At 40.4% G+C, this 25,653-nt stretch overlaps 1 protein-coding gene across 2 annotated transcripts in view; it reads left to right on the plus strand.

Annotated features, from left to right (window-relative positions):
* The window catches only part of BACE2 (beta-secretase 2), a 56,296-nt gene that overhangs the window by 14,686 nt on the left and 15,957 nt on the right, over positions 1-25,653 (plus strand). For both annotated transcript variants that reach the window (XM_085208773.1, XM_085208767.1), the window contains exons 2-6: positions 9,167-9,255; positions 16,953-17,169; positions 18,763-18,891; positions 20,120-20,254; positions 24,263-24,364. In XM_085208773.1, coding sequence (XP_085064899.1) covers positions 9,167-9,255; positions 16,953-17,169; positions 18,763-18,891; positions 20,120-20,254; positions 24,263-24,364 — 672 coding nt within the window. The remainder of the gene's footprint in view (positions 1-9,166; positions 9,256-16,952; positions 17,170-18,762; positions 18,892-20,119; positions 20,255-24,262; positions 24,365-25,653) is intronic.

Consider the following 25,653-nt stretch of genomic DNA (forward strand, 5'->3'; position numbering starts at 1 on the left):
CTGTGAAGTGGTGCAGGGCTGCTCAAGTCCAGGGACTGCTTAACGAGCCATGAAAAATTGCTCCAGTCCCTGCTCCAGTGTTCAGCAGCAGTGTGCCAATCTTTTGTACAGACTGACAAATACACCCTTTTTTTGTTTCAGTCCTGTCTGTCCAGTGAAATATACATCATTCTATGAGCAGAAATGGTTCATCACAGAGGCTTTCAGTTTATGTGCAACTTTGCAGGCCTTGTATCTAGACACGCTTCCAAAGATTCCTCTGACTCATGTTTTAATTATCTCAAAAGGAAGAGATGAAGAGTCTGCATTAAAGCTTAGTCTTCTGAATTTATTAGAAAGTAGGCTGTAAGAGATAATTCTGGGTAACACTGAAAATAGTGTATAGTAACTGTGCCTAAAAAGCCACTGTATATTGTAACATTATTAATTTGTAGAAACAAATTGCTGAAATAAGCTGACTGACAATCTATGCCAATAATTACACATAATAACTGTGGGCAAACACAGCATATAGTTGCTAGAGTGTTTTCTGTTTTGTGTGATGGCTCTAAGCAATTCTTGCCAGATGGGCTGATAATGTAATTAGGAATCATTGTGTTAAATGAGGCAGTATTTAAATTGGCAACTAATTTTCCTATCTATTAACCAGCTTAAAAAAGAAGAACTGTTACCCAAATGATTTCTAGCTGCTAATCCCAGATCACTTCTTTGCACATTTTTTAAGCACTGTCTAGGAGATTATTTTCTGTAGGGCCAAGTATGTGTGGGACAAAAGAAGAAAGAGAGGGAGTTAAGAACATGTTACAGTTTCAGGGGTTTTTGGACGGGATGGATTTCTACTAAGCCAGTGTATCATGGTATGTGGCAGCAGCTCAATGAGCCAGTAATGGGATGCTTCCAATTTAGAAGTCTCTAAATGTGGACAGAAAATGTTTTTACTTTGTGATAGCTTACTGTGCGACATACTCCATCAAGCAGAGTAGGACTATGAGCCTTATTTTAAGCATATGTGTAGGAGAAATCATGAAAACACAGCAGGACAAGATTGTGAATGGTGTATGAATGTTAGTAGCGTGTATGTTCACTCTTTACAGGGGAAGAGAGAGAGGAGAATAGAAAGATGGGCCCTTGGGTCAAGTAGATATCCCAAGGAAGGTATGATCATTTGTAGTTTTCGTTGCAGTGTCTTATGGGTCCGGCTTCATTGGACCTGCTGGCTTCATAGAATAGCTCAGGTTGGAAAAGACCTTAAAGATTATCAAGTCCATCTGCAACCTAACCATACTACCCCAACTCTAACAACTCTCTGCTAAATTATGTCCCTGAGCACCACATCCAAATGGATTTTACACACATTCAGGGATAGTGACTCAACCACCTCCTCGGGGAGCCTATTCTAGTGCTTAACAGTCCTTTCTGTAAATAAGTGTCTCCTGACATTCAACCTAAACCTCCCCTGGCACAACTTAGGGCCATTTCCCTTCATCTTGTCACCTGTCACCAGTGAGAAGAGACCAACCCTGCTTTCGCTGTAAGCACCTTTCAGGTATTTCAGATACAAGCCAGGATGCCATTGGCCTTCTTGGCCACCTGGGCACACTGCTGACTCAAATTCAGCTGACTGTCCATCAGTACACCGAGGTCTCTTTCCATCAGGCAGCTTTCCAGCCACTCCTCCCCAAGCCTGTAGAGTTGCCTGGAGTTGTTGTGGCCAAAATGCAGGATCCAACTCTTGGCCCTATTGAAACTCATACAGTTAACCTTGGCCCACCAATCCAGTCTATCCAGGTCCCTCTGTAGTGCCTTTCTCCCCTGAGAGACAGATGGAAGCAGAGGGACACCATACTGACTTTCTGCTACAGGCCTCCTGACCAGGAAGACCAAATGGATAAGGCCTTCTATAAACAGATATGAGCAACTTCAAGTTCACAAAACATGGTCCTCATGAGAGACTTCTTCCACCCCAATATCTGTTGGAAGTACAACACAGCAGGGCACCAGCAATCAAAAAGGTTCCTGGAATGTGTTGATAATAATTTCCTCTTCCAAGTGTTACAGGAACCCATGAGAATAGGTGCTGTGCTGGACCTTGTTCTCACCAATGAGGAGGGTCTGGTGAGTAACGTGAAGCTCAAGGGCAGCCTTGACTGCAGTGACCACGAAATGGTAAATGTTAAGATCTTTAGGGTGTCAAAGAGGGTACGCAGCCAGCTTACTACTCTGGACTTGAGGAGAGCAGACTTGGAACTCTTTGGGGAACTTCTCGGCAGGCTGACCTGGGATAAAGCCCTGGAGGGAAGAAGGACCCAAGAAAGCTGATAAGTATTCAAGGACCATCTCCTCCAAGCCTAGAAGCAGTGCATCCCAAGAAAAATGAAGGCAGGCAAGAATGTCAGGAGGCCTCTGTGGATTGACAAGGAGCTCCTGGACTTACTTAAGTGCAAAAAGAAAGTTTATAAGGAGTGGAAGCAAGGAACCGGTTACATGGTAGAACTACAAAGAAGTTGTACGAGCAGTCAGGAATCAGATGAGGAAAGCTAAAACCCAGATAGAATTATATATAGCCAGGGACATAAACGGGAATGAGAAGAAATTCTACAGGTTTATCAGTAATAAAAGGAAGGCCAGGGAAGACATGGGTCCTCTCTGGAAGAAAACTGAAGACCTGATCATGAGAGATACAAAGAAAGCTGAGGTACTCAATGATTTTTTTGCCTCAGTCTTCACCAGCAAGGGCTCTGGCTACACCATCAAGCTGCAGAAAGCAAAGGTAAGAACCTGGAGAAGGAAGATCTGCCTGCTGTAAGTGAAGATTAGGTTCAAGATCATCTAAAGGACCTGAAGATGCACATGTCCATAGGACCCAATGAGATCCATCCACGGGTTCGGAACTAGCAGTTGAAGTTGCCAAGCTGCTATCCATCATATTTGAAAGGTCATGGCAGTGTGGTGAAATTCCCACTGACTGGAAAAGGTGAAACATAACCCTCATTTTCAAGAAGGAAAAAAAAAAAAGAAGATCCAGGAAATTACAGTCTCACCTCTGTGCCTGGCAAGATCACGGAGCAGATCCTTCTGAAGCCCTGTTAGTGCACACAGAAAATAGAGATGAGGTGATTGATGGTAACCAACATGGCTTCACCAAGGGCAAGTCACGCCTGACAAACTTGGTGGCCTTTTATAATGGAGTTATAGTGTCAGTGGATAAAGAAAGAACAACTGACATTATCTACCTGGACTTGTGCAAAGTGTTAAACACTGTTCCACATGACATTCTTGTCACCAAATTGGGGAAAAACAGATTTGATGGACAGACCACTCACTGGATAAGGAATTGGCTGGATCTCAGAGAATTGCAGTCACTGGTCAGTTTCCAGTTGGAGAGCAGTGACGAGTGGCATCTCTCGGGGATCAGTGCTGGCATTGGTCATATTTAGCATCTTTGTAGGTGACATGGACAGTGGGGTCGAGTGCACTCTCAGCAAGTTTGCAGACAACTCCAAGCTGAGTGGTGCAGTTGACACACTGGAGGAAAGGGATGCCATCCAGAGGGACCTGGACAGGCTTGAGAGGTGGGTCCATGCCAACCTCATGAAGTTCAACAAAGCCAAGTGCAAGGTCCTGTTCCTGGGTCAGGGTAACCCCAAGCACAGATTGGACAGAGGTTGCACTGAGAATGGCTTGAGAGCAGCCCTGAGGAGAAGGATTTTTGGGTGTTGGTTGATGAAAGATTCCACATGAGCTGGCGATGTGTTCTTGCAGTCCGGGAGGCCAGCCATATCCTGGGTTGCATCAAGAGAAGTGTAACCAGCAGCAGGTTGAGGGAGGTGATTCTGTCCCTCTACTCTGCTCTTGTGAGACCCCACATGGAGTACTGCATCCAGTTCTGAGGCTAAGAGAGCTGGTACTCTTCAGCCTGGAGAAAGGAGGCACTTGGATACCTCATAGTGGCCTTCCAGTATCTGAAGGGGACCTACAGGAAATCTGAGGAGGGACTTTTTATAAGGCCAGGTAGTGGCAGGACAAGGGGAAATGGCTTTAAACTGGAAGAGGGTAGATTTAGACTAGATATTAGGAAGAAATTGTTTACTGTGAGGGTGGTGAGACACTGGAACAGTTGCCCAGTGACGCTGTCGATGCCCCCTCCCTGGAAGCATTCAAGGCCAGGCTGGATGGGGGTTTGAGAAACCTGGTCTAGATGGAGGTGTCCCTGCTTATAGTGGGGGAGGTGGAAGTAGGTGACCCTAAAGATCCCTTCCAACCCAAACCATTCTATGATGATAGGAAGAATCTACATTGCTTAATCTGAAAGTATCAGGTCTGTTAACTTGAAAATCTGTACTGGGTTTTTCCATGGGCCAGTCTTCTATGGGGATGAAGATGATGTCCATCTCAGTGTGGGTTACCCAGAGAAACAATGGTGCAACAAGGTTGCATGCAAGCCCTAGTATTCCACACCTGGCAAAGAGAGTGGATGCTAAACCCCCGCAGAGAACTGTTTCAAAGAAGTGAGTTATGCACCTTGCAGCCCGTGGGGTTGGTTTTGTGTTTTTTTTCTGAACATGACCAAAAACTTCTACCTCAAGCTGAAACAGGAAGCACTTCCCAAAGTTTGAATATAGTGTAGTTTAGAACAGAGGCAAGGTTTGTCTCTACTCAGGGATAGTGAAGTCACTTTCTGAATGCATTGTGCATTTTGCAAACTGCACGTTACTTCTCACCAGACAGTTAAATTAGACATAGATAATGCCTAGTGCTGATGATGTTATATTAACAGCACTTGCAGTAGCAGGCAGGGCATGAGCCTGAATCACAGACAGAGGAAGCTTTGCCGAATGAAAAAAGATACCAAAATACAACAATATTCGGCAATGGAAAACTTAAAAAAACCAACAATAACAAAAAAAAAAAAAAAAAAAAACACAAAAACCTAAAGACATAGTGATGAGTTAAATTATTGAAGCAGTTGAGTGAGTATACAGTAAGTGCTATTTGATGCTGATGCTGAATCAAGCACTGGAAAGTTTGAGAGATCCTTGAAGTATTGACAATGTATTTGACTTCCACTTGAAATGAATCATTACAACTGTTTGGTTTTTTTTTTTCAGTGTCTCCACCCATTCAGAAATATTCAGAAATATTCAGAAATATTCACCCATTCAGAGTAAAAAACAGTGTATGAGATATATGGCCTAAGGAGACTTCTGCCTCTCTGTTGATGCATTTCAATGTTCATGACTTTCAGTAAACAGGTCGTAAGTTGTTTGGGGTTTTTTTGAAGCAGAACTTAATGGCGTGTAGATAGGGTGCCAGATTTCAGCTGTAAGTTTTTCGTGGCAGAAGTGGATGTTTCTGTCTTGCTCGCTCTATACATAGACACCTCTGTGAATCTCTTATTAATATTTATATTAGTTCTACCTCTGTATGAAACATACTATTCACAAAATAATAATCTTCAGGTATGATATGAGGTACCGATTTCATGTCCAACAGCTGTAGTAAAGGTGACCTTTGGGGCGAATAAAAAGGCTTTTAAGTTTGCTGTATAGATCTAAAGCTGAACTTGGAAATGGAAAAAAAAAGAAGAAGAAGAAAAAAAAAACCCACAATGGTAGGCTTTCCTTTTGTGCCTCAGGAAGTGAAAGGAAAAGAGTTTTACGTGGTTTCTAATGCTAGGCATGTGATAACTCAGCAGCATTTGGGAGTTTTCTACTTTGTAGCCTCATTCAACCTGAGGGAACGGCATGGAGCTGTGTCAGGGGAGGGGCAGCTGGGGGTGAGGGAAAGGGGCTGCACCACAGGGCGGTGGGCATGGAACGGGCTGCCCAGGACTGTGGGCACGGCCACCAGTGCTGGAGTTCAGGAAGTGTTTGGACAGTGCTCTCAGACATTGAGTGCTGTGTGAAGCCCAGAATTGGACTCAGTGATCCTTGTGGGTCTCTTCCAACTCACGATTATTCTATGATTCAGTCATGCCTCTCTGATCTTTGCTATCATCTAATAGTTTCTGAAAAAAACATGGCAATGACTAAATAATCCGTTGTAAGAGGACATGATTCTTCCAAGGTGGCTGCCGTGAATCCAGTGGATTTGCTTTGCCAGCCAAGGAGAGGTTTGGTTTTTGGTCTCTGGTGCTTTGCCAGGAGGCCATTGAGAAGAATGCTTCCATCGCTGTTGGATCTCCCTCAGCATCAGTGCCTTCTTTCCCTGCTGCAGATAGGTGAAGGGACAAGTTGAGGAGCCGTGGAGTTCAGGCTTCATTGGCAAGCAAGATGGTGAAATGTGACAGCTGTCACTTCCATCTGCTGTGAGATGGGCCCAGCTGACCTCCGGAGATGGAGCAGGGCAGGCCCTGGGCCTCAAGAACTCTGTTTGCTGCCCTGTGACTCACCAGAGCTGGTCTGGAAGCTGCCCAGCATCCCTGTTACACTGGCAGAGAATTGGCACAGAATAACACAGGCTCTGGCAGCGACAACATGAAAGTGGCTCTTAATGAGATGGGGAGGCACTAAAGAAAGTTCAGAGCCAAAGGGCAGTGGGAAGAGAAGGAGTGCTCAGTCAGTTATACCCACCCCAAAATGATCTGTTAATCACTGCTGCCATTGTGAGGTTCACAATAAATCTGTGTCTGCCCTGGCCGCCCGCGTCTCATTATGCACAAACATGCAGATCAGGAATGTCAGCCTCAATAGTGATTTGTCGTGTGAGCTCGGCTGCAGCCGAGTGGGCTGGGACCTGCATGGTTAGCTGTCTTTGTGTTTTCTTTTTTGCTTTTTTTCTTCTTTTTTTTTTCTTGGGGGGGTATCAGTTTGCTTTTGGAAATGTTGGTTTGCTCTGTCCTGTGGGCAGTAAACTTGCTAATTTTCTCAGTGATTTGCGAATTCTGTGATGTTAACATTTTATACAAGGTGGGAAGGAAAGAAATATCTTTCATATGTGTCATTATTTAGTGATTGAGGTTTTGTTCATGTGGTTTTTTTCCCAGTCCTCCTCCATGTACAGTGTCATGCATATTACTGAGGCTAGGGCAACACCTACATGTATTTATGCAGCTGATATACAGTGCCTATTACTCAAACATTCCGGACTGCCTTGGCAATGCTAATTAATTTAAGCCCTGCAGCACCCCTTTGAGGTAACTTTTGTTGGTCCTGATAGATGCATGCATTGTAACTGCTCTTTGTTATTTATTTTTAATATAATTTCTATCCCAGAGGGGAAAGGGGAAAAAAAAAAAGGAATAACTCTTACTTTCATAGGTAGTTGACAGAATGTTAGATTTTAATCTCAGCAAAACAATGTATGAAGTAAACTGTGGATTTTATTGCAAGTCATGCCTCAGAGGTTCTCATTTTCTTTCAGAGCCTCAGTTCCTGAGCCAGGTGAACTTAAATATGTCCTTTTGTTTTTAAAAGTCTGTCTAGCTTGTGTGTGATTGCAAAATAAATTTTAATGTATTGTCTCCACTTAGACTAAAATCTGAGATGTGGTGAGGTAGGTAAATAACTTGACTAAGGTTATAGTTTTATTTATATTTATTCTTAAAGTTTTTGCATGATTAGGACTAGGAATGCCAATGACAAGTACAAAAACGAGTCCCACACATTACTAGTTGATTTTGAGTTTGTTTTCTTCAGATCTCTGCAGTCCCATATTGTATTAGCTAGGTCAAACAAGGGCAACCTGCTATTTCCTTCCTCTCCATGTGCAAACCAAAAATGTTTTTAAACATCAGCTCACACTTTTTTTTGTGTGTGTATGCTCATTGTAAAATCTATTAAAGAAGCATTCAGCGTGTCTTCTCCAAATGCTTTATCCTCCTTTGTCTTTATGCTCCTTTCTGAACTCGATTCTGTTTCTCCACCTCTTTTGTCAACACTGAGCTCATTTACTGTATCTTTCTTACTCTTCCCACATCCGCTTTTGGTGCTCAGTCTTGAGTCTTATGTACTGATGAGGGCTACAGATGTGGTGGGCTCAAGTTGTATTCAAAGCACAGGCAAACCAGTCCTGATTTCTCCCTCCTACTGGAAAATTCTTAATTCCTTAATATTGTTATAGGGGCAGGTGTCTGCTATTGCCTAGAACATGATTTCACAATTATTTTGGGGCCAATCTGAGACCACACTGTCACCAAAGGAGGCAATCACCATTTTCTAGTATCTGCTCCTACCATCTCCTATCAAGTAGCTGTTTGAGTTGACAGATGACTAATTTTTTGTAACTGTAGGTGAGGAAACTGATCTGATTTGCAGCACAGACACATGAATACTAGTGCTTGTGCCAAGAAGCCGTGGGAAACATACTGCCAAGAGCAGGCAAAAGCATGACCACAAGTTTTGGTAGTGGTGCAGTCTCTGGGTTAAATTATCTTTTAATGGCACTCCAAGCTGTAGTTTCAAGGTGATCCCACATCTCAGCTCATTCACAGCTGTGACCCTTCTGCTTTGTGCTAGTACAAACATTTTCCCACATCTATGGTGAACCAGACTGGCCACCTGAGCCAAATGGGGAGAGGATTTCATTTTTTTCTGTGTTTTTATTAGGCAATTTTTGGCATAAATTATCCTCCCAATTAACTGAACAAATGGCCCACTCTAAGGCTGACTTCCAATCAGTGCTTCTCACTATGCTTATTAATCTGGCCTCCTGTTCCCAGGTAGTGAAGACTGTGGTAGGGTAATGCTGCTTGGAAGGAGTTATACTTTATTCTTATGCTTTCCAAACTTCATGTTTATGCTTATTTCTGCTCTGACTGGCACTCAGTCCTCCATCTAGAAACCTCATCAGCCCTACAGCAAGCAGTGCTTTAAACGGGCCACAAAGCAGTATGTGTCCTAGACAAGCCCAGGTTGCTGGCACACATGGATTGGGCCAAAAAGAAGTTTGAAGTGCTCATAAATTCATTTGCTATGCAAATATGGGCTTGGTGGGTGTTCTCCCTTCCATGAGAATGGCTATTTTTTAAGCATTGCATTATAATCAGCTGTTTTGAAGTGGCCACAGCAACGTGTCTTCCCCAAGGTTAACGCTTTGTATTTATTTTTTCAGAGCAACTTTCACCTTCATTTTTAAACTAAAGTTAGTTTAGACAAAAAAACTTTAATGATTTTTTGTTTGTTTAGTTGAATATGAAAACCACCTCTCCTTTCTTCTGTTTCGGCAGTTAAATATTCTGGTTGACACTGGGAGCAGTAATTTTGCTGTAGCAGGTGTGCCTGATCCTGATGTCACCTCCTACTTCAATACAGAGCTGTAAGTACCTGTTCTGCACGCTGTGGTGGGATAGGATGTCTTTGAGATTCTGACTCCTCGATGCATAAGAAGATGATCAGGAAGTTCATGGAGCTTCCCTGACATCCCATTGAGAGTGGGTTTCTTCTTGAGAGGGTTTTCTTCCTGAACCAGAAGGTCAGCTGTCCCCAATGCAGAGTCCACCATTTGACACCACAAATGTTCCCATTGACAGCAAAATGATCTGGTGATGAAATGATGACAGCAAAACAGGTCTGGGCCCTGTGCTGATTAGAGCTGGGGAAAAAGGAAGATTATAGTGTAAGAATTATTTGCAAAATCACTCCAACTTCAACCAGTTTCTTGTCCAAACAGTCTTGGGAGGAATTACAAGTTTAAAATTACTTTCCTTTTGTTTAAAAACAATAACTAACACTAACTTTATCTAGTGCTTGATTTTTTATCTAAAACCAAAATTAATTAGTCAAAAACTAATTTGTTATTTAATTTGGACAAGGTCCTCAGTCACTGTTTGGGACAGGCCCAGTTGGGTGTTCATAAGATATGACTTGGAGATTTTAGTGCCTGTTACACACAAAATTCACTGTTTAACCAGAGCTGACATTGGCAGTCACAGCCAAGCACAGCTTTGTGTGAATAATTCACCCTCCTTTCATCTTTCCTTTTGGCCCTTCTCTAGTTTCAATTACTTCAGGTAAATTTCTACTAATCAGAGTGCTTTAGCTGACAATGTAGATAAAATTACTTGAAGGTCTGAGAGTCAGGAGAACATCAACATTATCTTTACCTCTTCGTGTGTTTTACCATAGGGTATTGCTTTTTTTTTCTAATAAGATGCATTAGTGATGGAGGCAAAGCCAGTATTTCCATGCTGCCCAGTAGAATAACCTTACCTCCTGTCACATATTCAGCTGTTGGTAGAGATGCTTCACATAGGTTGAAAAGTCCAGAATTAGCACTTGAATGCTATTTCTGCACTACTGCAGAATTTTACTTGCTTGCTATCCCCTTCCATAGGTAGTGGCTGTAATTACAAGAAAACTGAATTGTAAGGAACTAAAAGCAGAAGTATTCTTCCTCCCTTTTCAGTGACATTACTTTGTCTGGACAGGCAAGGCCTCTCTTAAAAGAACCACACACCATTGCAAACAGCAGCAACAACAGAGGCTGTGTGTTGAGAATGCTATGAAATCACTTGAAGGTTACAGCCTCTTATCAGTTTTCTCTGTGTACATTGTGTTTTGAGAACTTTGATACAAAATTAATGATGAAACCTTGAAAATTAGGCCCTGCAGAGTTAAGGGTACTTTACCAAGTGATTTGAATTCAGTAATAGCAGCAAGCAATTGCGATAGCAGTTCCTAGTTTAGGTTGGATTGATGCAGAACTGGAATTTGCTCAGAATGAAGTGCAGCCATTAGCACACTTGAACCCAGCTACATCAGGCTTCTTTCCTTTCAGGTAGTTAAGGCATGTCAGCTGGGGCACATCTTGGCCCCGCTGTAATCAGTAAGGCATTTAAATACTGACTGAAAGAAAACTCTGTAGGCCATCTCTTACATATTGCCACTGAGGCAAGGGCTGTCACTGGAATGGATTAGCCACGGCTGATTCTTGCCAAGTCTTTTAAGCCTCTGAGGGTGGAGAATTCATGAACTCTGGGCAGGGTAGTGTGCTTCGCTCATGTGCTGTGTTCTCCTGTAGAGGAAATGTTTCCTCATACCCAAACTGTACTTAACAGTCTACTTAACTTAAAAGGATGTTAACCCTGACAAAGAAAGTTGCCTGTGTCATTTCTGTAGCCATCTTTCAAGTGGTTGTAAGCTGCTATGAATTCTTCTTTTAGCTTCATTTGCAAAACAAGCCAAGATCCTTAACTTCTCATAGGTCCTTTCTTGAGGTCCCTGACCTATTTGGCAGCCCTCTACCAGTCCATCTTCTGTAGTTCCACATCCCTGTTTAACTGGCTTCATACAGCTGGCTACAATATTCCAGTTGTGGTCTCACCAGTGCTGGCCAGAAAAAGATAATAAACTTGCTTAGATATATTGACTGTTGCCCTCCAAATACAGTCTGTTGTAGTTTGCTATATGCACAGTGCAAGTATACTGCTGGCTCTTATTCTGGTGTCTACCATCACCTGAGGTCCCTTTCTGTTGCTTCTCAGCCCATCCCAATGCATGGAGTTTTTTCACCTGAGCTGCAAAACTTTATGCTTCTCCTTGTTGAATGCTATGAGGTTTCTGTTGGTCTGGTCTTCCCATTTTTCAAGGTTGCCCTGGATTCAAGCTCTGCCATTCAGTACGCTCTTTAAGGTAGTGTTCTGTGAAAATCTGCTTGAGGGTGCAGTCGGACTATCATGTCAGTTCTTCACAAAAATTTTCCCCCCACTGATGTCATGCACTCTATATGTCATGAGCCTGACACTGAGCCATTGATCACTGACTCTTTTAGGCATGAAGGTATAGCCCATTTTCAGACACCCAGTAGTCTGTTCATCCAGCTCTACATCTTCAGCTTCCAAATGGGAATGCTGTGGGAGATGGTGTCAACAGTCTGACTAAAGTGAAGACGTGCTACAGCCCCTGCTCTCTCCTCATCTATGTAGCCAGTCATCTTGGTGTAGAGGGCACGAGTTGTTCAGACGTGGTATGACTGTGAAATTCCTTGCAGAGTTGCAGAGTCCCTTTTTACCTTCTTGTTTATTGTGTGTTTGGGAATGGATTCCAGCAAGTGATTTTCTGTAACTCTTCCTGAGCTGAGGTGAAGCCACTGGGCCTATAGGCTCATTGCTCATCTATTTTTGAGACTAGCCTTTTCCTGGCAATCAGATCACTTTCCCTGATTGTCAATGATTTTGCATAAATGGTAGGCAGGGGCCTTGCTTTTATGTCAGCCAGGTCTGTAAAATGACTCCAATGTAAACTTTACCCATGTGCAAGTGAAGCAAGTAGTTTGTGTGCAGTTTTCTTCCATTCTATGTAGGACACTTCAAAATTAAATAAAGACATTGTCTCTCATCTAATACTTATTTCTGTAGTTTTTCCTTTTCTCATCATAAAGTGCTTTCATATCAAAGTCATAAACTGCAAATTGAATGCAAGAGAAAAGAAGGGTTAGTAATTTGTTATATTAGTAAAATTACTGGGACTGAGTTAGAGGTAAATACTTATTAGAATATTGTGTTGGAGAAACATCATGATGAGTACGAATTTCCTGATTGCTAAAATCTTATTTTAATTTTTTTCAAATGATCAAAATATTAAATTAAATGCATGATTGATTTTGGACAGAAACTGGGGAGAGTGCATAGGAAAGGTATCATCTTTGTTTCAAGAGTCTTAAGGAACTTGGCATGTGTTTTGTTCAGGACAACCTTCCTTGAGCAATTTTGTAACCAATTTGTTTGATCATATTATATTTTCTTGTCATATAATTGCATTGTTTAATTATCTCAGGTTTTCCATACAAAACAAGCAGAGCTATTCTCATGAATTCATTAATGACTTGGGTTTTTGAGTGGCTCTTAAAAAATTCTGCTGTGAAAAGTTCTGTCATTGATGTTCATACTTCATAAGTCATCAAGGTATATAATGTTGTGAGAAATGGCCTCATAAATTGAAAAGAAAAAAAAAGTTATGGCATTTGTTTCTCATACTATTCAAAATAATAAGTAGTTTTTATTGAATATGCTACTAATGATAAAAGAGCTACTTAAACAAATTTATAAAGTGGTCTTCAGACTTAAAACTAAATCAGCCTTAGCATTGTAACAGCACATAAGAGAATGACATACCCGAACGGTCAGAATTCAGCATTAGTATCCAGTTTTATTTCAGTGTAAGTATCACTACCTCACAGTCTAAAGTTTAAAGAAAAAACTGCTTAAGAGTTAGGTGGGATAAGAAAATTACAAGGAAAAAAAATTGAGATTATGCAATAAATTATATACCTGCTGGCAAAAGTAAGCTTCTGCTTTACATTATGGCCCTGCAAGTTTGGTTGTGTACACTGCATATTTTATGGTTCAGGGTGAATTAGAAAGTCGTTCCGGAACCCCTTCAAATTAGAAGGGCTCCTTGGTTAAAAATCAGTAATTTATGTTGTGGAGTAGCCTGTAGACAACTAGGTTGGTTGCTCAGTATTCTTTTTCACTTTGTCTTAAAGTCATTGGCTCTGAATCATTTGTCTTGTGCCATCTATCTATCACTGGAGAGAATGAAAACATCTGTTCACATCTTTTGGTCAATTGCCATTTTCCATCCCTTCTTCACCATTGCTGGTTGTAAAGATTATTTGCTTCTTCAGGAAAAAAAAAAAAAAAAGCGCAGACAGGAAAACCTAAAGGCTTGTTTTATGCAGAGTGGCAATGGGAAAGCATGAAATGAAGAAGGAGTTGCATGTTTGGTGAGGTCAAAATTAAACAGTGCTTCATGCATAGTGGTTTTGTTGTTGCTCTTTTGAGCTTCCTTTAACTGTAGAATGACCAGAGAAATAATGTTTTGACTATGTTTTGTTCAGTGCTGTAGGCCGGTACTGAGGATTAACTACATATGGTAATGAACCCATTACTGGAGTTCTAAGCTGAGACTGGAGAGCCATTCAAGAGCTGAGAATTTTCTGTTGGCTGCTCTGGAGAGAAAACAGTAACTGCTAAGGAGAGGGTGAAGAGAGTGGTAGTACCACAGGACTATCTTCTGGTAGGCCTTTTTCCTGCAAAGGTACACCCTTGTGGTGTAACCCCCAAGCAACCAAACACCACAAACAAGTGATGTATAAAGCAATTGCTCACCACCTGCCAACCAATGTCCAGCCAGTCCCCTGGCAGCAGCAATCCCCTGGCCAACTCCCCTCAGTTTTATAGCTTTTTCATGTGATATCATATGGTATGGAATACCCTTTGACCAGTTTAAGTCAGCTCTCCTGGTTCTGAGCACTTCCAGCTCCTTGTGCCCACCTCCAGCCCCTTCACTGGCAGGACAGTGTATGAAGCTGAAAAACTGAAGTGTTCTTGGCTCTTTTCAGCAACAACTAAAACATCGATGCATTATCAACATCGTTTTTCTCCTAAAGCCAGAGCCTAACGTCATACCATACACTATGAAGAAAATCAACTCTGTCCTATCTGAAACCAGGACAACTCCATCCCACTGAAAAAGCTGTATTTCTTATATTTGTTTCATAGCCAAAATGGCTTGTATGTGCTGTGCGTTTATTTTAAAACTTTCTGCCTGTGAATTAGAACAACTCTCTAGCTTTGACCTCTAAAGTCATTTTCTTCTTTCGGATCAGTGAGTTGGAAAAGCATGGGCTGATTACAGTCAATAAGATGTAGCAGGAAATGTTTTTGCAGAACAATATAATTACTGCCACAAGGACGATGTCAGATCCCTCCCACATTAGGAATTTTTCTCCTTGAAATAATTAATAAGGCTTCCTCTTCAGTGTGACATTTGTGTGCTTTACCAGTGAGATGAACATCCTCATACACATTTCTAGAGGAGTGGAAGCACAGAGGGGAGGAAGTGACTTGTCTGCCTTTGTGCAGAAGAATTCACCAACCGTACTGGGTGATGAGCCCAGTCCTTTTGTATCCTGTTCCAGAGCTCAATCCATGAGGCTATTAGCGCTCATGGAAGAACAGATATGTGCTGCTATTGTTGCTGGTCATGCAGAGTCAGTACGTGCAGACTGGCTTTGTGTTACTGTTCCAGTACTCACCTATCTTTCTAGTTTCAGATGCTTCTTCTTCTGTTGCACAGCCAGACACTTTTCAACATGACCAGCCCTGTATTTTCCCTTCCTTTTCCATGTTCTCCCACAGGTTTCTCTTATGTTGCTAATTATTCAGACTCTGTTTTGATTTATAAGATGTACTGCCAGTATCACAGTAATGCTCTGAAGACCCTGACTGAGCAGAGATGTCCCTTTGTCTAAACGTCACAGAAAAGCAGAATTAGAAAGAACATTAAAACAGCAGTAGAAATGACCAGATACAGGTAGTAAGTGCAAGTGACTCTGGAATTTGTGCATTTTGAAATATAGTCAGTGGAGCCTATTTTCTCATTTATTTCTACTGTCTTGGATGTTACAAGCCACTGAGACCTGAAGTTCCCTGAAGGGCTAGGCATTGGAAATATCAAGAGCTACTTGGGATGGGGGAATGGTTTTAAACTAAGACAGGGGAGGTTTAGGTTAGATATTGGGAAGAAGTTTTTCACTCAGAGAGTGGTGACAGACTGGAACAGGCTGCCCAGAGAGGCTGTGGATGTCCCATCCCTGTAGGCATTCAAGGCCAGGCTGGATGTGGCTCTGGGCAGCCTGGTCTGGTGGTTGGTAGCCTTGCCCTCTGCAGGGGTGTTGAAACTACATGATTTTTGAGATTCTTTTCAACCCAGGCCATTATATCTTTCTGTGATTATAGCTTGGCCTTTTATTCCTCCATTAACTTGGAAGAGGATCACTTGCATGGGCATTTGGTGAAATTGCCCAACAATGTGTGTGTGCCCAAAAGGTGGGAGTATCTGTGTACCCATCTGAATGGTGTTCTCCATGGCAGGCAAAATTCTTCCATCTTTTTTCTGGCTGGCTCAGGTAAAGGTGGCTGTGGAGCCTCCCGTGGCAGCTTACGGGCCAGGAGAAGCACTCTCCAAGTCAGCTCTTGTCAGTGAGCTCTCATCTCTTGCACTGCAGTCAACGACTTCAAGGCTTCACGGCAGCTTCTGTCAGAGCAGCTGTTAGATTAAGGCTGGGTGGATAAAGCTGTCTGCGCTTGATAAATGACCTCCACTTTCTATTGTGTTACACGCATGTAATTTTTTTTAGATTTACTTTTAAAAAGGCTGTCAAGCTGAAAGTCTGCTCCGATGAAGTAAGCATGGTCATTTTTCTCCTTAGGAGGAGAAACTGCATGCCAAGGAATGGGACCAAAAATAGATTGTAAGGGATCTAGGTGTTCCTTATTTGCGATGCAGATGGAGGGTGATTGCTATGTTTATACTACTGGTTTTTGAAATGAAAAATTTCATGTTTTTTGTAATGTTTTTGCTAAGCTTTCTAACCAGGATTTATTTTCTTTGCTTCTTTGCTTTTGTTATCTTGGTCTAGAAGGAAATCCTCCCTTTCATTCTCCAAGTTAGTGAATCATTTGTTAGTTATATCCAGATCTACTAACTTCTTTATGGACAGGCCAGACTGCAGATTTAGATGTGTGTCTTACTGCTTAACTCACAGTAATATTCTCATTCATCCAAAATGGAATTTCAATAGTATCAATGAGATATTAGTCTACAGCTATCCGGTTATCTTGATATTTCAAGCTTTTTATTTCTTACCACTACTTAGTACGTTCCATCTCCAATTAAAAATTATTGCTCCTATTTTGATGGACCAGTCTGAGTCAGAGACACGTTGCACTATATGGCACAAAACCTTAGATTAAATTTAAAGAAATGGGAGAGGAAATTTGAATTATTTAAGGCTTCAGGCAGGGGCTCAAGGGTTTGTTTTTAATTATTATTATAATTGACTGTTACTTCCTTTAAAGTCCATCCCCCTTCTTCTGTGTGTATACATGATTGACTTTACAGATTTTACTTTCTTTTTCCTATCTGTGAAAAATAAAGATTGGGCAGTGTTTTGGTGTCTTGGATTGTAAATAAGCAGCTCACACCTAATTGTATCTTTTCCTTTTAAAGGTCAAGTACGTACAAATCACAAGGGATCGAAGTTACAGTTAAGTATAGTCAAGGAAGCTGGACTGGAGTGCTGGGTACAGATGTCATTACTATCCCAAAGGGGATTGATGGCAGCTACACCATCAACATCGCTACCATTCTTGAATCAGAGAATTTCTTCTTACCAGGGGTTAAATGGCATGGAATTCTTGGTCTTGCTTATGACACCTTAGCCAAGGTAAGTAATCTTTTCCCCAGCTTTTATCTTTCACAGTGACAATAAATAGAAATGTATATATTAAAGAGGACAGATGATGATCTGACAGCATGAGAGTCATCCCTTCCAATGACTCTTTCTTAAGGATCCTTCAGATTTGTTAAAATACAGAAAGAATAAATTGGGTTATGATGGTATCCCAGTTTCATATGTGGATTTAGGCTTTTCTAGTGATAAAGGTTCTAATTTTAACGCATCTGGAATAAACTTTTTAAGAGCTTGTAACACTGGAGGATAGGAGTAAAAGTTGTAAGGCTTCCTGTGTGTGTGCAGAAAGCATTTATTAGAGCTCTGATAATCTCCTTCAAGACTTGTCAGCAGACTGCTGAATCTTTTGTAAAAGCCCTTGGCAGTTCATTCTAAGACATTCCCCGTTCATCAAGTAAAAGCTGAGATAGAAAGTATATATGGGTAGTTTCAGAACAAATATTAGCTACCATGTTTTCATGAACATATAACCAAATACATCTTGTTCTTATGAGGTAAGAAATTCAGATAGAAGTTTAAATTAAAACCTAAAATGTATAAGCTTGTAATCTAAAACTGAAATTGTAATTGTTGTGCTACATAGTCATAGCTTTCAACCTACACAGAACTGTCTGAGAAATTCATAAACTGAGATGTATCCATTTAGAACAGATGATTCAGTACTGTCTGCCAACTCTGGAATTAAAATGCTTTATTCAGGAGCTGTGTGATCGTTCTATTGACTTTACCTCAGCTGCTGTCATACAGTGTCAACAGACAGACAAAGAAGAGCTGCTTCTAAGACTCTGCTTTTGGGCAAATAGCGTGTTCAGGATATTTAGTTTTCCCCTCTTCTGAAGACTTCAGTGTTGTTGGCTTCTGAGGCTGCACTATGTTTTGTTTAGTAAGAGCAGTTGGCACCTTGCAAGCTAATCAGTGGACCTGCCTGTCATCAGACGTAACTGCACAGAAATCTGAATTACAATGAAATTGTAGTACTTCAGTAACTGCAAAGGCAAGTATGGCATACAGTGTAGCAAAGAACTAGCTAGCAAATAATCAGTTGAACTTGAATATAAAGTTCTTTAGAAGAAAGAAGAGGAAATAAAGCCATCAAATCCAAAGTTCATTAGAATTAAATTATGTTTAAAAACTGCAATTCCACACTTTAAAATCTGTCCTTTTAACCATAGGAGATGGAAAGAGAAAGTCATGTTTGAGAATTCTAATAACTGAAATCCTTTTCCAGACAGAAAGTATTGATGAGAGCTTCTACCTGAAACTGAAATAAGTATTTGAGTTCCAAAACTGCAGTTGGAAAATACTCTCATGCCTTAGAGATTTCTTTGACAGTGCTAAAGATTAAAACTGCTTTAAAAAAAAAAAAAAAAAAAAAGAAAAAGAGAAATGACAGGTGTTTTTTTTTTTTTTTTAATGATATATAATATCTAGGATTTTCATCACTTGGTTGTCAGAAATTCAGTTTACTTGCGAAAAGTAGTCTTGCTTAAATGACTTGCTCATTACTATAAGGAAACTTTGTAATTAATACTTCTGCAATTCCTTTTGTTTTTCTACACCTTCAAGCCTTCAAGTTCTGTGGAGACATTCTTTGATTCTCTTGTGAGGCAGGCAAAGATTCCCAACATTTTCTCCTTGCAGATGTGTGGTGCTGGACTGCCTGTTTCTGGAAGTGGTACCAACGGAGGTAGTCTTGTGGGTATCTGTCAATCTGAGAGGGAAGATGCATCTTTGTTAAATTCTCTCCCTTTTTTCTATGATTATTCTACTACCAAATTTAGTGGTTAAATGTATGAAATGTTTTATAATTTTTTGAGGTGAAGTTAAGCAGTTAGGCAAAACTCAAGCGTCTTGTTATTTTTATTCTCTATTTTCTTTTAATCCCCTGAGTTTGAATAAACTTTTGCATTTCAAGTTTTAATTTTAATACAGAAAAAAAAATTGTGGTGTACCTCCTTACCAATTGTATTTCCTCAGGAAAGATTGTGCTACCTTTCTCAAGCTGAGTGGTCCTCTATTCAGCTATTAAGCCTGTTCAAACTCATCAAAATCTGAAAGTACTTTTTTATATGACGTGAAAAGGGGGAGAGGAATCAAGACTCTTTGTCTTTTTTGTAGACAGCATAGCAAAGGATAAAATCTGAGAACTGGATTTTCCCCTTGTTGTTGATCAGGGAAGTTTTTGCATCCATTTTAGTTGTTCAAAGTACTGGATATTGTTTTGATTTGGATATGGATAATGGTACTGGATAATGATTTGGAATAACTCTTTCTGAGATATGCTGAAATAAGCATATCAGCACAGGAGTTAATTGTAAATAATCTGCTGTAAATTCACATACTACTGTAAATGTTAACATATTTGAGATAGATAAGGCCTAAGAGAACTTACGTTAGTAGAGTTCAAAGTGTGATGGTCTAGTATGCTGTCACAAGCTTTAAAGGAAGTCTTGACAAAAGCTAATGGTGATAGCAATTACATGATGATCGTATTCCCTCTTTTATGTGAATGAATTGTGGTTAAGCAGTATTAAAGCTATTTTGATAAAGTGAATTTATGATATGCAGGTTTACTATTTTATCCTGGTTTTGAACATTGCCTAGATTAAACAACTGAAGGCATGGTTTGGATCTGGAACATAGATGTTTCATAAGAAAATCAGTGTGAATTTGTAGCAGGTGCTGGAAATTTGCCCCATTATAGGATTTTTTTGGTGTACTGAAGCAGTATCTTCTTAATTTAAATGTTTCGAATTGCTTTATTATTGATAAAGATTTGATAGCAAAATACAGGAAAAGGTGCTAAATTAAAATTTTGATGCCCTCTGTATCACAGTGAAGTGTTCCCCTTTTTCCTGTACTTACTCCAAAGGTAAACACCTGTCATTCTAAAGCATGTGAATTTCTTTCTCTTTTCACTCAGGTTCTAGGTGGCATTGAACCAAGTCTCTACAAGGGTAATATATGGTACACACCTATCAAAGAGGAGTGGTATTATCAGGTTGAAATTCTCAAGCTGGAGGTTGGAGGACAGAATCTTGAATTGGATTGCAGAGAGGTATTTGCAGTAATTTGTTTCTGTCTATAAAAAACGTGTTTGTTTAAAAGAAAAAGCATCTAAATGATTGTTTTTGTCCTTGCAAGCTCCTCTTAGAATTAAGACTGCATAGTAACTTTGAAGGGAAATGAACAAACCATGTGAAATGTATGTATATGATAAAATATATCTTTGGCATGTACATGATAAAAGTGCTTCAAAGTGAAGTTCAGAGTTGTTGATAGTACTTGCAGTAAATAAAGGACCAAGTTATAATTATTTTGTCAACAGTTCACCGAAAATAAAGCTGCTGTGGTTTGGAAGAGCTGAATCCCTTAACTAGTTTCAGATGTACTGAAGATGTCTAAAAACAGAAGATAGTGCACTGATTTAAGAAGACTTTCTATAATACTCTGTAAAATCAAACCAAAGGATTTTTAAAACAGTTCTGGTCAAATAGAGAAAAGAGAATATTTTGCAATGAACTCTGGAGATATCTAAGCACATAATTCATGATGGCAGTTGGCAGGTATTTTCTGTGGAAGCTTCCCAGACTGCCTAGTCTCGTGCTTCTTATTTATTTTTGAAGTTCACTTTTCATAGAATCACAGAATGGGTAAGGTTGAAAGGGGTCTCTGGAGGTCATCTGCTCCAACCTCCTGCTCGAGCAGGTGTTCAGATGGCTTTTGAAGATCACAGAATCTTGGATTATCCTGAGTTGGGAGGGAGCCATAGGGACCATTGGGTCCAACTCCTGTCTCCGCACAGGACAGTCCAAAAATCAAACCATGATTTCTGAGAGCGCTGTCCAGATGTTTCTTGAATTCTGAGAAGGGAAATCTTCAAGGAAGGAGATTCCACAACTCTCTAGGCAACCTGTTCCTTTGCTCCACCACGTGCTCAGTAAAGAAGCCTGATGTTCAGATTGAACTTTTTGTATTCCAATTTGTGTCCATTGCCCATCTTCCCTTTATCCTGTGGTATTCTGCTGAGCAGACCCCTGAAGAGGCTAGAATATTCTCTCCTGAAGTCCAGGTTTGTGAGTTTGCTGGGTGCCCTACCCACAGTCTTAAGGATGGTAAACTCCATCATCTCATGCTCTCGGTGGCCAAGACTGCCCACATTCCTTGTCAGTCCCTCCTTGTTGGTGATAACGAGGTCCAGCGGAGAGCCTCTCAAAAAGCTCCTCTATCAATTGGAGAAGGAAGTTTTCACCAATGCAGTCCAGGAAACTCCTAGATTGTTTATGCACTGCTTTGTTGTCCCTCCAGCAGATACTGGGGTGATAGATGTTCACAATCAGAACTAGGGCTTGCAAATGAAAGGCTGCTCCTATCTGGCCATAGAGAACCTCATCCTCTTATTCTTCTTGATCAGATGGCCTGTAGCAGACCCTCACTATAATGTCACCTCTGCTTGCCTTCCCTTTAATCCTGTTCTGCAAGGATAAGCATCTCTCTAACTCATCGTTTTTACTCCCCACATTTTATATGTTAGTGTACAGGCACTTAAGAAGGGCACCCAAACATTTTGAGTCCCTAGAAATTGGTTTTGAGAATTTCTCCATAATGTGGCCTTGTTGTGCAAAATGTGTTTCCTCATTTTGCCTGCAAGTGCTGGAGGGGACCTCTCTCAAGACCCAATTGTTGACTTTGTGATCCCTCCTTATCATATCACTCCATGTCACTTGTTCAGCAGTCCTATGCATCACTCCTTTACTGGGCTTCTGGTTACTTCCTCCCTATTCTGCTCCTTCCTAATTTAAAACCCTCTTTACAAGGTCAGCCTGGCAAAAATGTGTTTGCCCTGCTAGGGTGCATCCTATCTCTCCCAAACAGATGCTGATTCTCAAAGTCCCATGGTCAAAGAAATGAAAACCAAATTTTGTTCACTTCAGCCTTGCCATTTATTATTCCTCAAGGTTATGTTTTCTGTTCTTATTAGAAATCATTTTCTGCTGTCTCTGGATCAGTCTAATGAGACTGTGTTGTTGGATTTTTTGTTCCAAAGCTGTTTTATGTTTTTCTGGAGGATATGTGTGTATGTGTGTGTTTCATTTGGTTCTTGCTGTTGCTTGTTGCTATTCATGTTTTGATTTTAGTTCTATGATTTTCATGCCCTGTCTTCATTAGACACCCTGTCTTATCCGTCACTTGTCCTCTTCATTGGCAATGAGTAGAATGTGATAATTCTGAAGTTTTTATAGTTCATACATATTAAATGAAATTAACAATAAAAAGATTATGAGCATAAACATATTGCCATACAAAATACGAAAGTCATATTTCTGTAGAAAGTATTTTAAATGAATCATGCCATCCTCAATCTACTTAATAAGCAGAACAAGGTCTATTCAAATGCCTCCCTATTATATTGTTAGCAATGCAGAACTGCTGAGCCTCTAACAAGAATGTTTGTGTTTGCTTTTCTTTCCAGTCTTAAAAAACAGTCGACGTGTTTTGAAGAGGAGGCCTTGTACTGACTCTTTTATACATACTGTTTCCAAAAAACAACTCACTTAAAAATCTAGTAGTGTTATGAAAGTTTCCTGTTATTGTCACTCTTCTGAGCCATGGTTTGCTTTCACCTTGGACGTATCAGCATAGTGTACTAGTCAGTATTACAAAAGGCATAATGTCTTTCTTGATTTAAAGATATCTCCCAGCAAAACTTTAGGAGAAGAGTAGTAGGTGAAGGCTAGAATGATAAAAAGTTAACTAATTATGAGTTTGCTGAGAACACATAATTCTTTGTATGTGTTGATGAACTATGTGCCCTCTCGTCTCCTAATTGTTCTCTAGGAAGTAGAACATTTCTTGTAATAGTCACTAGGGACTACTCTTTTCCTTGAAAGGAAAAAGCTGTCCCTCTCACTTGAGTGCTCGGAATCTGTCCAGTATTGCACTGCAGCTGTGTCCGTGCTGCTGGCAGAACAGGGCTGAGAAGGCAGGGAGCTGCCACTTGTAATCTGTTAAATATTAACCAGCAAGATGAGAAGGCAAGAAGTTACTGCATGCTGAGTGTACACTGTACACCGCATGGAAATCCATAAGAAAGGAATTCTACATGTTTTTATGCTAGTGGTTGGCCCTCTTAGTTGTGCCTCCCACCTGCTTATTTCCAAGGGTGGCTCTCAGGGTTGCTGACCATTGCATATTTATGGTGCAAATATGCTAAAAAGCATTTCTGAATGCCTTAATATTTTTCTCCCCTCTTCAGAAATGTTCCTGAGTGTAGGATAAGTGGCAGGTGGTGCCTACCAGTGCTCTTCCTATTTGATTTTTTTTTCAGCGCTGTTTGGCAGCAATTTGTATTTAGAAGCCAATGTATTTGGAATTTAATTCCCGTATGATCTTTTCCTGAAAAGCTTATAGTGTGTGTTTCCTTGTGTCTTTTGATTATGCCATAGACACATCACTCTTCAGTTATATTGATCCTGCTGCCTTAGCTGGTACTTTCCATAGCTGGGAAGTAATTAATGCCAATGACTGCCACTGTTGCATGCCTTGCTTTTAGCAATTAATAGTAGTTTTTAAAGGATCCACAGATTTTGAAGAGGCAAGATTGAAATTTTCAGACTTCTTTGTAGATGCTTTTGCATGTGTTCTTGTGGTTTTCCTAAGATGAGAAAGAAGGGTGTGCATTTGGCTTCCGTACTCTTGAGTCAGTACCAAACATGACATGTAAAGAGGACATGTTCTCTGATAATTTTCAAGTGAGAAACAACAGTCATTAAAAGCAAGCTCCTATATGACATTTAAACTAGAGTGAGTACTTTGCATTATTGCAGAGACCTCAATGCAGGGATTAGACATACACGCAGGCTGCTTCAGTGTGCTTACCCTGTGTCAGTGCTAACCATGAAGGCACTTTAGCCATTCTATGATTCAGTGACTGCTGAAAAGTATGACATACAGGCTAATGAAGTCAGCAATCAAAAAGGAACAACCTTGTCATTGCTATGAAACAGTTTAATCTGCATTTCATGAACTAAAGTGTGTAATTTATCTCCTTTTTCCTCCTTTCTAGTACAATGCTGATAAAGCAATAGTAGACAGTGGGACCACCCTCCTCCGTCTCCCCCAGAAAGTCTTCACTGCTGTTGTGCAAGCGATAGCTCGCACATCCCTGGTAAGCTAATGCCATTAATTTTGCTTTAAATGTTAAATTCATGTTAAATAACCATTTGATCTTTGAAAGGAGTGTCATCTTCTTTGTCTGCCTTGTTAGTCATAGGGTCTTTGACTTGAGGGGAGCAGAATCTTTCCTGGTGTTCTTCTGTTAAGAAAGTATGGATGGATTCGATGGAAACAGAAAAGGGAAAGGAAGACGAGAGAACAGGAAGGGAGGTGGGAAAAATGAGGTCTAAATCCAGACAGAAGGTGCGTATGTGAAAATGCGCCAGAAATAGTGTGAAGACTGAGTATTTTGCTCTAAGCAATTCAAAAATATGGACTTAATTCAATACTTTTCTATTGAAGGTATTAAGAGTCCAAAAGTCCTTTCATTCAAAACAGAGCGTTTGTAAAGGAGAAGAGCCTGCGACTACAAGCAGTTACTTTCCAAATATAAGGTTGATTGTTGCATAGAATGGATGCAATTCATCAGGATTATTCATATCAAAAAAGATGCTTTTGAATGTCATTATTTAATTATGTTTTAAAGCATCTTTCTTTAGAAATACAGTAGGCTTTAGAAGTAGGGCAGGGACATAGTGGGTTTGTCTGAGTGTAGAGTAACTGAAGTGACATTTTCTAGTGAACAAAAGCTATTCATAAGTTTTCGTTGAATACAGTGAACAACATTGAGGAGGTTAAAGCAAAGGAATAAATTCCAGATATTTTGATGTGAACAAATTTAATATTTTTGTTGTGGCTTCAGGAAGAGATAGTGGTAGGAAGTGCAAATCACAGGAAATGTAATAAGTAAGCTATTGGCCCGCTGTCCGACAGGCAACATACTTACCTGTATCCTTGTAGTTCAAGACTGATACCCTTTTCCTGACTGAAAGCAGAGATTTGGCATGAAGAGTCTATTTACTGCCTATAGTTGTCTGGTATGTGAAATAAATATACAAATTATCTTACAGAGCTCAGTTTCCCTGGTTTAAAGTGCTTAAATATTGACTGTAACAATTGCAGCTGATGGGGGGGGAAGGGAATTGAAAGAAGCGTACCCTAGAGCTTGTGTAACATGGGCATGGCATCCTCTTGGGGAGTGGGTCATAGCACTCCATACTCTTCCCTGATGTGAGTCAGGACGACGTTCAAACAAGGGCTTTCCACATGCCAAGTAAGCAGCCAGATCAATAAGATATTAGAAGGGAACCACTTGCTCAGTTTGCCTAATGATTTTTGTTCTTCCTATTAAAAATGCATAAGCAAACTCTTCTCTTCCAGGGTTTCTTTTTAATTTCAAGG

Source organism: Meleagris gallopavo, chromosome 1 (assembly GCF_905368555.1).
Source record: "Meleagris gallopavo chromosome 1, MGAL_WU_HG_1.1, whole genome shotgun sequence".
Lineage (NCBI taxonomy): Eukaryota > Metazoa > Chordata > Aves > Galliformes > Phasianidae > Meleagris > Meleagris gallopavo.